Raw genomic sequence first — 16,191 nt, forward strand, 5'->3', positions numbered from 1 at the left:
ATGGATGCTCAACAACAACAAGTTTTCAACTTTTCTCAACAAATGGAATCCAACACCACTGCCCAAAGTTCAAGCATTTCCACTCCAACAGTTACAGGTGTTTCCATTACTCCAGTGTACAAGGAACCCCATGTTCTTGATCGTGAACCCCATATAAACCTAGCAACTCCCTTTGAGGGACTGGAAGTTTTGTGTGAATCTCTAGTGGACTTCAACAACATGAAGAGAAATGGAGTAGATCTTACTGAAGAACTCCATCAACAAGGGTGGGAAAACTACTTCCAAAGGCTTTATGGCCCTGTTTACCCAAATCTCATCAAAGAATTCTGGAGATTTGCTGACGCTGATGACCATTTCATCGTCTCCTACGTATTGGGGGTAAAGATAGTGATTACTGAAAAGTCAATTGCTTCTTTACTGAACATGGAGAAAGATGGAGGAATAAGGATCTACAACATCAACCCTAGGTCAAGGCGCATTGCTCAGGAAATAAATCCAACCATTTTCAAACTCAACACTGAAGGCAATCCTTCAAAGAACAAAGAACGTCATCAGAACCTCAGAGTATGGCTCAAGATCATTCTGGGAACCATTCATCATCGCCCAGCATCAAACTCCTCTGACTACATCAATACAGATCAGAAGTGCATTCTGTATTGCATTCACAAGGGTTTGAAGCTCTGCCTTCCTGCACTACTCTTCAGATATCTCAGAGACTCTGTAAGGGAGACAAGAAACAACATGAAACTCAGAACCTACATCCCCCTGGGAAGACTGTTGTCTGATGTTCTGATCGAGAATGGGCTGGTAGGTCATCTGGAGAAGAACAAACTGATGGAAGATCTGGCGATAGATACTGGAAAGCCTCTGAACGCCAGAAATCTCAAGAGCATGGGAATCGTGAAGAAGATTCAAGTCAGACCCACGCTGGACACCTCCTGGGACGCCTTGAAAGATCAGAGGAAACTGCCCCATGGTCTTGCAAGGTTCTACAAGAATGAACCCAAAGAAGCTATCCTCTTCTATATGCAGCGTCTGAAGGATGAAGGAGTCGACATCTCTGACTTCAGACTGGACGATTGTCTAGATTCAGAAGAAGACTTTGTCAGGTTCAAAAGAGGTCCCTCTGAAAAGAAGTCTTCAAAGGCCAAGAAAGCAAGGCTAGGAGAGACTTCTGGAACCAGATCTCCAGCACCTCTGCAAGTAACTACTGGTAAGTCTGCTCCCTCTATTCCCTCTGAACATCTTATGGCTTCTTCTAATCCTCTCCCAACACCACCTATATACACATCCTCTGAAACCCCACCTTCTACAACCAGAACCTCACAACCTCTACCCAATTTTAATCTTGCTCATACATCACTACCTCGATCTGAAACTGAAGAAATGAACCAAACCACTTCCTCTTCATCATCTTTAGACCCAGAATCACCTCCATACCTTATCCTCTCCTCTGACCCAGAACACTCTGACCCTAACTCTCCAACCCTAGCCCAAATTCAGGCTCAAAACCTCGCTTCACAACAACCAACACAACCTGAAGTAACTTCACCACCACAACAAACAATAAACACACCCTCTGAGGCTCAACCCTCTGACCTCCACACCTCTGATATCACCCCGCCAAACACCTCCGCTGAACCTGAACATGAACCTGAAGCTGAACTTGAACCTGAACCTGAAGCTGAACCTGAACCTCTAACACTAAACCTCAGCCCTCCAACCTCTCCACCCCAAACATCTGAATCCGAACCTGAACATTCTATACCTACCCTTGAGGAAGCCATCATGTTATTCGCAGGGGCTTCAGTTCAGAAGGTCAAGCCTCTGACCAGTAACTCTGACATCAGTGATGATCCCGATTCTGTAAGGACACACTGGAACAGAGTCATTGGCTGGATGACCTCTGAGGCTTTTAAACTGAAGCACATCTCTGAACAAGTCAGAAACGACTTTATCAGAGATGCTGAGGCAAGACTACAGGAGAGACTTGCAAGAGAAGCTGAAGAAGAAGCCAGAAGGCTGGAGGAAGAAAGAGCAAGGGAAGCTGAAATCCTAAGGGCAAAGGAAGCTGAAGCTAAAGCTCTGGCCGATGCTGCTGCTGCTGCCGAAGCTGAAGCACAGGCTGTTGCTGAAGCTGAAGCACAGGCTGCTGCTGAAGCTGAAGCAAAGGCCGCTGCTGAAGCACATCAGGCTCTGACTTAGGGGGAGTCCTCATCTGTTGTTCCTATGGTTCTCCAGACGCTGGAAGAATTGAAGAAAGATCAGAAGGAACTCCGTGCCAGAATGGATAAACAAGACACTGTCAACGACAACATTCAGAACATGCTAGCTCAATTGCTTCAGAGAATGCCTCCGCCTCCCAACCCCTAGGCACTTAGGATTTTGTTTGCCTGTTGTCTTGCTTTCCTTGTTTCTGATGTTTACTTGTTCTTTTTGCCCTTGTCTCTGTTGCCCTTTTATCTGAATATAATGCTTTTCTCTTGAATTTCTTTTTTTTTGCTATGTCTTTTTGATTCTGACAAAAAGGGGGAGAAGTCATTAATAGCTCTGATGAAAATACTGTCTAAATACCTTAAGCACTCTGCAACATATTTTTCTTAAAAATAAATTTATCTAACACTAGACTTAAAGAAATTGCAGAAGGTATCAAGAAACCTCATTGCTTGGAAGCTCTGGTAAGGACTTCTGAACTCCCTAGCCTATCTCAGGGGGAGCTCTTGTCTATCTGATCTGATATTGTTTATATTTCATCTGTTAATTGAGTTTGTTTGTCATCATCAAAAAGGGGGAGATTGTAAGAACAAAAATTGTTCTACAACAGATTCCATGATTTTGATGATAACAAAGGATGAAACCAAAAATGGCACCCTAACGAAAAGTTTCTAAGTGTGCAGGGTTCTAAGGAAAGAAGGAAGAGATCTGATGACGTCATCAGATACAGAATCATATCAGATACAAATTATCAGAAGACCAGAAGTAGAAACACGTTCAAGAAAGTCTAACTCTGAGCAAAACAGCAAAATATCAGAAGCATCTGAACAACAAGTACGCTCTAGAAGTTCTGACTCTGAACAACGGTATGTCAAACTCCAGAAGCTCTCAGCGCTATCTGAAGAAACCATCAGAACTCAAAAAAGAGATCAACATCAGAAGTTAGATAGCAAGATTCCAAGATTCCCAGAAACATGAAAACTCTGATCATGGATTTCCTAATAAAGAAAAAGTAACGTTAACTTCAAATAAAGGCTTGGAAATGGATTTCCTAATACAGAAAGAGACGTTAACTCCAAATTCAAATGAAAAGGAACTATATTTGGAAAGAAGTCATTCGAGGAGAAAAAGTAGTGTTGGCAAGAAGCTATATAAGTTATGGCATTAATTCAAATTATTGGCCATCAATTTCAACGACTACTTCACTCCTATATAAAGGACTGCAATCAACATTGAGAAATATAGAGAAAATATACTGAAACATCAACACACATAAAAACGTTTTATTCTCTCAATCTTCACGAAGCTTTTGCTTAGAACGTGAAACACTTTTTGTTCTTACTGTTGTAATATTTGCTTATCTTAGAAGCACTCTAGATTACATAAGTCTTTATCTTTGTTGTATTTCCTCAAGTGACTCTGCGCAGTCTGTATACTTGAGAGGACTAAGAGATCTTTCTCTTAGACGTTGTTTGTAATCAATCTTTCAAGATTAGTGGATTAAGTCCTTGTTGAAGGCGAAATCACCTTGGCCGGGTGGACTGGAGTAGCTTTGTGTTATAAGCGAACCAGTATAAATTCCTTGTGTGGTTTTTATTTTAAAAAGTGCTTATTTTCCAAAACAATTCAAACCCCCCTTTCTTGTTTTTCTCACCTTCAGGAACATGCCATGTTATTGCTTGTGTATTTTGGTGAATGAAGTCACCTGTGATTGATGAATCTTGTTATGATTTTTAGAACCGATCATGTATTCAGAATGTTTTGCCCTTGGTGGTGCACATCTCTATTTGATATGCTTAGATTAGTAAGCAATAGGATGCGATACCGATGATTGGTGCCTCAATTGGGTTTGAGCCCCAACCACGGAGGACGTGGGGGAAAGGTGGACACCTAAGTGGGTTAGAGTCCTATACGCTGAAAGATACCCTAAGTGGATTAGAGTCCCATACGGCTGACGATCGCTTGAAATGAGTTTGGAACTCATAGAGGACCCGATATCCACCGTGAAAGTCGAAGCATACGAGCATGCATGAACTGGGCTTGCCCTAGATGTAGGTTCGCTCAGGGATTGATGTTTTGTGTATCTGAATAATAATCTTGTTTTAAGTTGCGAGAACTCAGGTGCATTTTTCCATACATTGCGAGTTAGTTCCCCATCACTTAAGTCTTCTTTCCCTTGTTGACTTAAGTTGGATATTGATTAGAAAACCCTGTAGAGCCGAGTGGATCCATAAGATAGGGAACCCACTGAGATTATTATCTCGTTATTGATTATTTTTCAGGTGGTTCTGAGCAGGTGAAGGGTAACGACAAGATAGAGTGATGTCTTGCTTACCTGATGTTTGGATGGCTACTCCGTTGTGTATATATTTTTGAGATCATTGTATAATGATCTAGCTCCTAGTTTTAATTTTGGGACTTTTGTGTACATTTTGTGCCATGTTATGTTTCTTTTGGGCATGCAAATATGTACACTGTGGCCACTAGGCTCCTATGTATTTCAGTACCAGTATAACACTATGTATAATATGTATTCTAGACATATATTATATGTGGGTGTTACAATTGGTATCAGAGCATGTCGTATCCTCGACCTAGTCATGAGATATTATAAGTATTTCTTTCTGCCTCATATGTGGGTTGTCATTATTGTCCTTGATGTTATACTCATAGTATTGAGCCTGACCAACTTAATTATATTTGTATGACATTCAGGACAATGGCTGACAGACGCAAAGGTCGTGGTAGACCCAGAACTCAGAATTCAGACTTTGAACCGCCAAGTGGTAGTGAAGGTTTTCAATGGCCTCAGTTCATGCAACAAATGTAATAGCAACAGAACCAATTCATGCAACAGATGATGCAATAGTGGAATAGTGGTTTTCATTCTCAAGGGGTTCCATAAGAAGCTGCAGGTGGTAGTTTCCGGGATTTCTTTCGCATGAATCCTCCTAAATTCCATGGTGGATTAAATCCTATTAAGGCTCATGAATGGATAACCAGCATGGAGAGGATTTTTCAGATATTGCATTATAGTTAAGGGAATAAAGTTGTATTTGCTTCTCATATGATGAAGGGTCCCGCTGTGAGATGGTGGGAGAGTGCTTCGACTCTTATGACCAATCAAGGAGTACATAGGGAATGAGAGCATTTTAAGACTACTTTCTTGGATAAGTATTTTCCTAGCTCTTTGAGGACTCGGAAGGAATTTGAGTTTCAGCAGCTTAGACAGGGTACTATGACAGTAGTTGCGTATGCTGAGAAATTTGAAGATATGGCTGCTTATTCTATACAGGCCGAGTACGCACCAGATGAGAAGTGGAAGATTGATCAATTCCTTTTTGGTCTAAGAGGTGAAATTTCTCATAGTGTTTCTCAAAGGGAATTTACTACTTATGCTGAATTGTTAAGGCAATGCTCTATGGCTGAGACCAGTTTGAAGAAAGTTCAAGAAGAAATAGATCATTATAGGAGTGGACAGAAGGACCAAGGGAGGCCGGGTAACCAGTTTAGGCCTAGACCTCAATCTTTTAAGGGAAAACAAGTACAACATGCAAGACCTAACCATCCTCCACAATGTCAAGTATGTAAGAGGTCTCATTTTGGAAGATGTGCTGGAAGTGAAATTAAGTGTTTTACTTGTCCGAGGGAGGGACACATGGCTAGGGATTATCCTCAGAATAAGAATCAGATGCAGGGGAGGAGCACTAGTCGAGTTTATACTTTGGATGCAAGGAAGGCTAAGATCAATAATGCCTTAATTGTTGGTATGTTTCTTGTAAATGATCATCCTTGTTTGTATTGTTTGATTGTGGGGTGACACACTCTTTTGTATCAATTCAGTGTATGAAGCGTCTTGGCTTGCAAGCAATTCCCTTGTCGCCTCCTATGGTGGTTACTACCGCCATGGATGATGTGGTTGAGACACCGTTAATTTGTGAGAATTGTTCTCTCTCGGTGAATGGTAGAATTTTCCAGATTGATCTTATTTGGTTACCACTTAAGAAGGTTGATGTGGTTTTGGGGATGGATTGGCTTTCCGCTAATTCAGTGTTTATTGGATGTGAAGAGAAGTTGATTATCATTCCATCTAGTGAAGCTACTCCAAAGGATGTATTAACTACTATCTTGGAAGGTACGGTTCGCATGGTTAGTTTCTTATTTGAGAAGGAAATGCCAGTTCTCTTGGTTCTCACCAAGGAATATAGCGACAATCTGAATGTTAAGTAAATTCCTATCGTTTGTGAATTTTCGGAAGTTTTCCCGAGGATGTGACTTCTCTTCCTCCTGAAAGGGAACTGTAATTCTCTATTGACTTGATACTTGGGATGGCTCCAATCTTTGTTTCTCAGTATTGTATGGTGCCACTCGAGTTGAGAGAGTTGAAGGATCAATTGGAAGAGTTGTTAACCAAGAATTTCATCCGACCTAGTGTCTCACCATGGGGAGCTCCAATGCTATTAGTAAAGAAGAAGGATGGTGGTATGCAGTTGTGTATTGATTATCTCCAATTGAATAAAGTCACCATTAAGAACAAGTATCCTCTGCCAAGGATAGACAATTTTCTAGATCAGTTGAAAGGAGCCTGTGTATTCTTGAAGATTGATTTACGATCGGGCTATCATGAAATAAGAGTTAAGAATTCGGATGTACCAAAGACCGCATTTAGAACTCGATATGACCATTATGAGTTTCTTGTAATGCCTTTTGGTGTGACGAATTCCCCTGCTTTTTTCATGGACTATATGAATAGGATATTTCAACCTTACTTGGACCAGTTGATGGTGATCTTTATTGATGACATTCTTATTTATTCTCGTACTCCACTAGAGAACGGAGAACATCTAAGGACTGTTCTATCAGTATTGCAAGAAAAGCAACTTTTTGCTAAGTTAAGTAAGTGTGAATTTTGGATGGACGAAGTGAAGTTTCTTGGTTATGTCATATCACAAGGAGGAGTATCAGTGGATCCATCTAAAGTCGAAGTAGTTATTAATTGGGAAAGACCGAAGAATGCTTCCGAAGTCAGAAGTTTCGTGGGTTTAACAGGTTACTATCAAAGATTTATAAAGGGGTATTCGCAGATAGCCTTACCAATGACTAGACTTACCCGAAAGGAAATTTCTTTCCAATGGTATTCAAAGTGTAAGCAGAGTTTCATGAGTCTAAAGGAGAAACTAACAACTGCTCCTGTTTTAATCATCCCTAATCCTAGTAAGTCTTATGAAGTATTTTATGATGCCTCTAAGAAAGGATTATGAGGGGTGTTAATGCATAGTGGTCAGTTTGTAGCATATGCCTCTTGCCAGTTGAAGCCTCACGAAGAAAACTATCCAACCCATGATCTTGAACTAGCTGCTGTTGTTTTTACATTGAAGGTGTGGCGATATTACTTGTATGGAGTGCGTTTTGAGATGTTTAGCGATCACAAGAGTTTGAAATACTTATTTGACCAGAAAGAGTTAAACATGACACAGAGGAGATGGATGGAGTATTTGAAGGACTTTGATTTTGAGCTTAAGTATCACCCGGGGAAAGCGAATAAGGTTGCAGATGCCTTAAGTCGGAAAGAGATGCATAAAGTTGAGTTAATGATGTTAGAGTACACATTGTTAGAAAATTTCTGAGATCTTAATCTTCAGTTTAGTTGGACGCATGATGGTGTGATAATGGGAAATTTTAATGTTACTTCTAACCTAAGGGAAGAAATTCGACAAGGACAAATGATAGATGAGAAGTTGCAAGAGATGTTGACTCAACCAGGTTTCACTCGGTCATCGGATGGAGTTATTCTATTTAATCAAAGGATTTGTGTTCCGAATGATGCCAAGATGAAAAGAAAAGTTTTAGAGGAAGGCCACAAGGGGTCGTTTACCGTACACCCAGGTTCATCAAAGATGTATCAAGACTTGAAGAAGGAATACTGGTGGCTTGGAATGAAGAAGGATGTTACAGAGTATGTGTCGGAATGCATAGTATGCCAACAAGTAAAGATCGAACATCATAAGCCAGGTGGTTTATTGCGACCTTTAGAGATTCCAATTTGGAAATGGGATAGTATTTTAATGGATTTTGCAGTAGGGTTACCTCAGACGCAAGGTGGTTATGATTCAATTTGGGTGATTGTAGATCGGTTAACTAAGTCAGCGCACTTCTTGGCCGTGAAGACTACTTACAAGGCAAGTTATCTTACACGGCTGCTCATTTCAAAAATCGTAAGACTGCATGGTGTTCCAACTAGTATTGTGTCTGATAGAGATCCAAAGTTTACTTCAAGATTTTGGAAGGCATTCCAACAAGCTATGGGATTGAATTTGTGTTTGAGTATGTCTAATCATCCTCAAACGGATGGTCAGACTGAGAGGACGATACTGACACTGGAGGATATGTTAAGAGCTTGTGTACTTGAAAGTGGAGGAAATTGGAAGAAGCTTTTACCATTGACTGAATTCACATATAACAATAGTTATCATGCAAGTATCGGGATGGCTCCTTATGAAGCCTTGTATGGACGGAAATGTAGAACACCTCTATGTTGGACAGAAGTTGGTGAAAAAGAATCTTAGGACCAAAGATTATTTAAGAGACTACAGAAAAGATAAGGATGGTTCGTGATAAAATGAAGAAAGCACAAGATCTCCAAAATAGTTATGCAGATCAAAGAAGAAGACCATTGGATTTTGATGAAGGTGATCATGTATTCTTGAAGGTGACTCCGAGATTGAGACTGAAAGGACCGTTTAAGTCACGAAAGCTAAGTCTGAGATACGTAGGGCCATACCAGATTATAGATAGGATTAGAGAAGTAGCCTACAAATTAGCCTTACCACCTTCTCTATAAAAAATGCATGACGTTTTTCACGTATCTCAATTTCGAAAGTTCATTCCAGATTCTCTTCAGCCTGTTCTTCCAGATTCAATAGAAGTAGAAGCAGACCTAACTTTCGAACCTCTACCAAGTCGTATTGCAAGATGAGAAGTTAAGGTATTGACGAATAAGGAGATCCCTCTTGTTAAGGTTCAGTGGGATGAATCACATCCAGGCGATGCTACCTGGGAACTAGAGTCAGAAATGCGAGAAGCTTACCCTCTTCTCTTCCAGGTAATATTTAAATTCGAGGACGAATTTTATTTAAGGGGGGAGGATGTAATACCTCGTATTCTGTTAAGTACTCAAATTCCTATTAATTGAGATCAACTGAGTTCCTATGTGCTCTAAAAGTTACTAGTTGGGACAAATAGAGTAAATAGTGAATTCATATTGCATTAATTAATATTAATTAGGACTGACCTTTTATTAATTGGGATGTTTTGGTAAAACTAATAATGGGTCAATAGCTCTAGTAGAAAAAATATTACAAGTATAATGCCACTTGGGATATTTGTTACTACCGGTAACCTTTTTCTAACCACATGTTTCTTGTGGCAAATGGTGGCCACATATTTTCATCTCTCACCGAACTACCCTTGTACTACCACTTCATTTGCTCTATGTATCTGACAAACTAGAGAGAAAGAAGAAGAGGAAAAACAAGCTAGTGGAGAGAAGAAGAAGAAGAAGAAAAGCTTGGAGAAATCAAGGGCTTGGAATCATCACCATCATCATATCATCCTCAACAATTTCTCCTCTTCTATTTCTTGAGGTGGGTTCTAGTTAGAAACCCTAATATTTCTAGAGATTAGGGTTGTAGAATCATAGATTAATTATAAGAATCCATGCTATATGTTGATTGTTTTCTCTTGATTATGTAGATTTCCATGAACAAGTGCTTTGATATACTCTTCATGATTATTGTGACTAAATGATTAATTATGGTTGAGGTTATGAACTTGAAACCCATGTCATATATATGTATATAGGCATGTCTTATGATGGATTTTGTTTGAAGAAGTTTTGATCGGGAAAATAGCAAGTGTACTATTTTGCCTTTTATAGTAATAATGGGGAAATTTCCCGAATGTCGATCTCAAGGACTGCAAGTCAATATGGAGTTTAAATTATCATTCAATTAAATAAAAAGTATTAATTTCTTTTTTAGGTGTAAAAATATAAGAATAAAGGTAAAAGCAAATAAGGATGAAAATAAAGGTTTATAGGGAAAAAGGAACAATGCTAGGGAAGGTGTATGATTTATTCCTGTAACAACTCTAAGTCACTATTGCATCAACAAATATCAGTTACTACCATTTCTTAAGGGTATTTTCTCCCAAGTCCTTGGTGATAAAACCTTTAATCAATCTACCCTATGTTCTATGTCAATAGCCAATTAAGGTGAAGTTAAGCTTTATAATATCAAGAATACTCTGGTTCATACAGGGTATCCCTAGTCCTAGGTGATATCTACTGTAGAGTACCCTTATGAAAACCTTATCAATGGCGGTCCAAACTAATTGATAACCATAAATCAATCTCGATTGGTCAGAAAGAGAAAGCAATAAACACATCAAAAGTTTACCGTAAAAATAATATTATAAATGCAAATGTAAACTCAAATTCGTTACAACTCTAAATCAGGGACACCCCCTAGCATTGGGAGGTTTAGCAACTCATATTGTTTAAAACAAATGCAAGATAAGAATTACACATTACAAGTAATTGAATGACTTTGATCTTCAATCGCTCCCGCTCATGAAAACCTTCAACTCTCCAAACTCATTGTTCTCTGTAATATTTGATTGCTTCACAATACTGTATTTTTCCGTATTTCAAGATGATTTTTCCTTAGGCCTAAGGTCCTCTTTTATATTGAAAATTCCAAGTAGCAGTTGGACATGTCCAAAAATATATCTAAAAAAGCCCGACGAACAAAAGCCCGAGAAAAAGGCAATTTTTGGGCTTGGGCTGACACGGGTGGCCGTGTCAGCCTACTGTCCCAACTGACACGCCCCTGGCATGAGTGACACGGTTAGGGATGATTCCTGACACGGCCCATGTCAGGTGACATGGGTGTCCGTGTCAGCTGACATGGGTGTCCGTGTCAAGCCACTGTCTTCTACACCATGTCATCCTTTGCCTGACACGGCCCGTGTCAGGTGACACGGGTGTCTATGTCAGGCCTCCTGTACCAGAGTTTTCTGCTCCTTTGCTTGCTGGAATCTCGCATTCTCTCGTTCTGAGTTCCCTGGTTCTTCTACCTGGACCTGTATGACAAAAACACAGTTATGCCACGCATAAAATCACGAAAATAGGATTAAAATATAACAATGAATGAAAATGCTTTAATATAATACCGGAAGTAAAATTGACGCGAAATGTATCAAAAATGCTTGCAGAGTGTTTCAAAAGCGTCGGTTTCTTATCGGATCAATAACGAAAACTTAATGCAAATGATGACTGATCACAACCCCAAACTTAGCTCATTGCTTGTCCGCAAGTAATGTTTCAGACAACACTGTGTGTCACTCCCCCGAATTCTTTATGTTTCCTAACACTTCTTAGATCATTCGCTAATGTCTTCCCTCTTCCTTCCATAAGTCCTGCTTTTTCCTTGTAAGTTTTCAATCGCACTTCCACTTCAAAGCACCGTTTCACCTGTCAGCTTAAATCACATTCTCACCGATTCTATCGGGGTTAAATGTTTTCACTCATAATTCAGAATATACAATAACAACTCGCAAGTTTGAATAGTCTCTCTTTTCATATCACATACACACGACACACACACTTTTGATGTCTTTTGGGTTGTAACTTGGCTTGGGTTAGGGTGTGGATATTCAAACAAAAATGGGAAACAAGTGGTTTTTGGTTCAGAGTCGATGTTACCTACTGTGTTGGTTTCTTTTGTTCGTTTTTCTTTTGCTCAGTTTTCTTTTTTTTTCTTCTATTTTTCCATCGAGTTCCATTTTTCGTGCTTCTTTTTGAATCTTCGAGTTATAATTTTTTTCTATTTTTTTCTTTCTCTCGATGATTTCCTATTTCATTTTGTTTTCTCACTTTCTTGGGCTTTGGGAGCTTATGGGGTGTAAACAAACAAGTGGATACAGGCTCAAATGAGGTTAACAAGGGATATAATTATTTAGGATGGCTAGAAAGGCTCGGGGTTAATTTCAAACAAAGTGCCTCAGTGTGTGTAATCATGCAGTGGCAGTCCCAGAGAATCTACGCAAATTTAGAGTGATAAAGACAAACCTGAATATCGCTCATGATGATCAACGTGTTTGGATTTTTATGACTCACCCTATTTGGTTAAGCTTTGACAGTATCCACGGTACTCTTTAGCCTGGTGCGATTTCTTTCTTACTTCGGAACGTACAGGACACTTATGTTGGTTAAGCTGTATATGTTGCGTCTGATCTTACTTTCAGCAGTGTCAACTTCCTGGGGAGATCCTTTACAACAAGAAATGGTAAATGGCGTGATCCTTTCATCCACTCTCAAGTGTGATCATTATTATTTCCAACATATCACCACAGACTTGAAACACTCGCAGCATAATGTACCTTTAAACAGAAAAACCAAATCTAGAATGCACAAAAGTAAAATAACACAATACTGAGATAAAATAACAAAATACTGAAAATAACAATAAAGACATAAAATCTCCCCCACATCTGAACTAAACATTGGCCTCAATGTTTGCGAACAAGAGAGAAGGAGGACACTCATAATACCCTACTGAGGAGGTGGTTGCGAAAAATGCAGCATCAACTGTCGCATCATGCTACTCATCTCGTCCAACATTGCCCCCTGTCGGGCTTGCTCAATACCTTGCCGTTGTTGTTCCGTCCTTAAGTCACCTATTTCGGTTTGTACCCAGGTTCATTGGTCAGTGGACCAGGAAGATGAACCTACCTCCTGCTGGGTAGGTTCCTGATGTGGTGGTACAAACTGCTCATGAGGTGCTTGAGGTTCCTTTTCTTCTGCCTCCGTGGCATCCACCGGGTCATCTACAAACTGATCACCTACAATAAAATGGTCAGTGTCGTGGCCTTCCTCCGCGTCGGGGTCAGCGCTCACATATAACCAGTTGGCACAGTCAGTAATAACAACTCTGTATGGATCCGGCAGAGCTATGATAAACCTCTTATGGATAAGCACAAAATAGTAAGTAGGGGCAACAATAATCATACCTTGTTGAATTAGAACGGACATGTCAATTTTGGCCTTGCCTCTAATTGGCGTGTCTTCGAGTAACACAGCTTGATACCCAAAATGCTCAGCGATTTGGGTGATCATGCCACCCACGGAGATGCCTCCAGAGTTGGCTCGGCCAACTCTGCCCAGATAGTCCATTGTAAAGGCAGCTACATTGATGGCTTTGTTTTGTGCCATCGAGTACATAAAAAATAGCTCTCTCTGAGTAGCTACCCCGGTGCTATCGCCTCTTCCAAACAGGGTGTAGGCCAAACCCTTCTGGGCATACCGGAAACATGGATTCTGGATGTCGGAGGCCTTAGCACCTTTGGAGGTGTAATCCGTCCTCCCAGTGATGGCAATCCAGAAATCCTTGGGTGAGAACCCATCTGGGACCGCTCTTGGTCCGTACAGAGGGAGTCAGAGTATCCCTGCCAATTCCTCAACCGACAATTCATGATAATTATTAAAAAAACGGAAATACAAAATGCCAAAATAATACCCTGTCGTGTCTATCCACCTCTTTTCAAGCTAGAATTCCAACGTGCTGAGGAATTCGAGCGTGATGCGTTCGTATGTCGGCGTTTCCAGGCTCATGAACTCTAGCATTCCTAAAACGTGGAGCATCCGGTATACCTCCATTTTGAGCCCCAGTGTGTTCAGAGTATGCTCACACATGTACCTTGTCGGCGTGAGCTTTCGCTTCCGGTGGATTTGATACCTCTTTTCATGTTCCGGATTGTCAAACACGATGTTATGTGGATTTGGATTCCGGCTTGGTCGCTTTCTTGACTTTGCCATCTCTGCAAGTTGTTGCTTTCCGGTGAGAATTCTCCTCGGGGGCATTTTGGACCTGCAAAAATAGAAATCATTTGAAATAGAGAGTTAGGAAATTCCAAAATCGTGGTTAGAACGGGGACGACGAGTGGAGTAATATTTGTGAAGGGTGTTTTGGCAATAGGAGAGTGGAAGTGATGGTTATGGAAGCTTTTAGGTAATAGGGTTTGTGAGGTTTAATGGAGTTTGTGAGGTTTAGAGAGAAAGAGAATTAGAATGATGAGAGAGAATGATAATAATGTAGTAAAAAATATGTGAATGATAAGGTGAATGGGGAAAAATATGGTTAAGTTGGATTAAATGGGTGGGTCCCACTGAAAAATTCGAATTTCCAAAAAAATTTAAAATTCCCGCCAGCCTGACATGACCGTGTCAGGCTACTGTCCAACACCATGTTTTGGGTGTTACCTTCAGTGCTCCTGACACGGTCGCCCGTGTCAGCTGACACGACCGCCCGTGTCAGGCTACTGTTGATAACAAAAAATCCCTTTCTCTTTCAGTGTTCCTGACACGGCACGTGTCAGCTGACACGGGTGGCCGTGTCAGCTGACACGGGTGGCCGTGTCAGGCCACTGTTTTCCACTTTTTTTTGCCTGAATTTGCACCCTCCTGACACGGCCCGTGTCAGCTGACACGGGTGGCCGTGTCAGGCTGCCCTTTTTGCCATTTTTTTTGGCTTTTTCTCCTGTTCAACCTCCGATAGCTTTGCCCACGTTGATTATCCTTTTTCATGACTTAGACATTTGTTGACGTGATGTTCTCTCCTTGTAGAGCTCTTGTGTAAACCTACAAACACACATAACTGATTAAATTTAAAATGCGTGGGTTGTCTCCCACGATGCGCTTCATTTAACGTCGCATGCCTCGACGGTTCTCCATCTATTTATGTGAGATGGATTTTGTCTATTAGACCACCCTTCTGGTCTTGTAGGTACGGTTTGACCCTCTGCTCATTCACTTTAAACATATCTCTGTTTGCGAGATTTTTTAGTTCAGCGGCTCCATGCGAAAATACTTTTTGTATATAAAGGGTCCCGACCATCTTGACCTTAGTTTCCCTGGTAATAACTTCAACCTTGAATTAAATAATAAGACCAGTTGTCCTTCTTGAAGTTCTTTCTTCTCAATACGCCTGTCATGCCATGTTTTGGTTTGCTCTTTGTATATCTTGGCATTCTCATATGCTTGATTTTTGAATTCTTCTAGCTCTTGTAATTGAAGAATCCGAGATTTACCCGCTTTGGCCAGATTATAGTTGAGAAATTTGGTAGCCCAGAATGCCCTGTGCTCTAGTTTGAGCGGCAGATGACAAGTTTTACCATAGACCAGTTGATACGGGGATATACCTATTGTGGTCTTGAATGTTGTTCGGTATGCCCAGAGTGCATCATCTAGCTTGATTGACCAATCTTTTCGTGAGGCGCTAACGGTCTTTTCTAGGATTTCCTTAATCTGGAGATTTGATACCTCAACCTGTCCACTAGTCCGGGGGTGGTATAGTATGGCGATTCTATGCTTGACATTGTATTTCCTTAGCAGGTTCTCCATCAACTTGTTGAGGAAGTGGGTACCTTCGTCACTAATCAGTGCTCTTGGTACCCCAAACCGTTCAAAGATACAATTCTTGAGGAAATTTATTACCACTTTCGCGTCATTCGTGGGCAGAGAGACTGCTTCCACCCATTTTGACACGTAGTCAACCGCGACCAGAATGTATTGCTTTCCAAAGGACCGTGGGAAGGGTCCCATAAAATCTATTCTCCACACGTCGAACAGTTCTACCTCTAACATGGCATTCTGAGGCATCTGATTCCTCTTGGATATTTTTCCTGTTCTCTGATATCTGTCACACATTTTTACCATCTCCTGGGCATCTTTGAACAGTGTAGGAAAGTACAATCCTCACTGGAGGAATTTTGTTGCGGTTCTATCTCCGCTAAAATGTCCTCCATATTCTGAGTTGTGACGGGCTTTTAGGATGTCCCGTTGCTCTTCTTCCGGAAGACATCTCCTTACTAAGCCATCTAATCCCCTTTTGTAAAGGAATGGGTCGTCCCACACATAAA

At 40.7% G+C, this 16,191-nt stretch overlaps 1 protein-coding gene across 1 annotated transcript; it reads left to right on the plus strand.

The window, feature by feature from the left end:
* The first annotated feature begins 5,452 nt into the window (after window positions 1–5,452).
* Window positions 5,453–6,444, plus strand: LOC127131269 (uncharacterized). The gene is made up of 2 exons (XM_051060197.1): window positions 5,453–5,992; window positions 6,058–6,444. Exons 1-2 carry the CDS (start codon window positions 5,453–5,455, stop codon window positions 6,442–6,444), a joined length of 927 nt encoding a protein of 308 aa, XP_050916154.1.
* The last annotated feature ends 9,747 nt before the right edge of the window (window positions 6,445–16,191 follow it).

This window comes from Lathyrus oleraceus, chromosome 3, assembly GCF_024323335.1.
Source record: "Lathyrus oleraceus cultivar Zhongwan6 chromosome 3, CAAS_Psat_ZW6_1.0, whole genome shotgun sequence".
In the NCBI taxonomy this organism is placed as follows: Eukaryota; Viridiplantae; Streptophyta; class Magnoliopsida; order Fabales; family Fabaceae; genus Lathyrus; species Lathyrus oleraceus.

Coding starts and splice junctions, on each gene's coding strand:
- LOC127131269 (XM_051060197.1), top strand. CDS start 5,453: ATGACAGTAGTTGCGTATGCTGAGAAATTTGAAGATATGGCTGCTTAT. Junction 5,993..6,057: donor TAATTGTTGGTATGTTTCTT/GTAAATGATCAT, acceptor GTATCAATTCAG/TGTATGAAGCGTCTTGGCTT.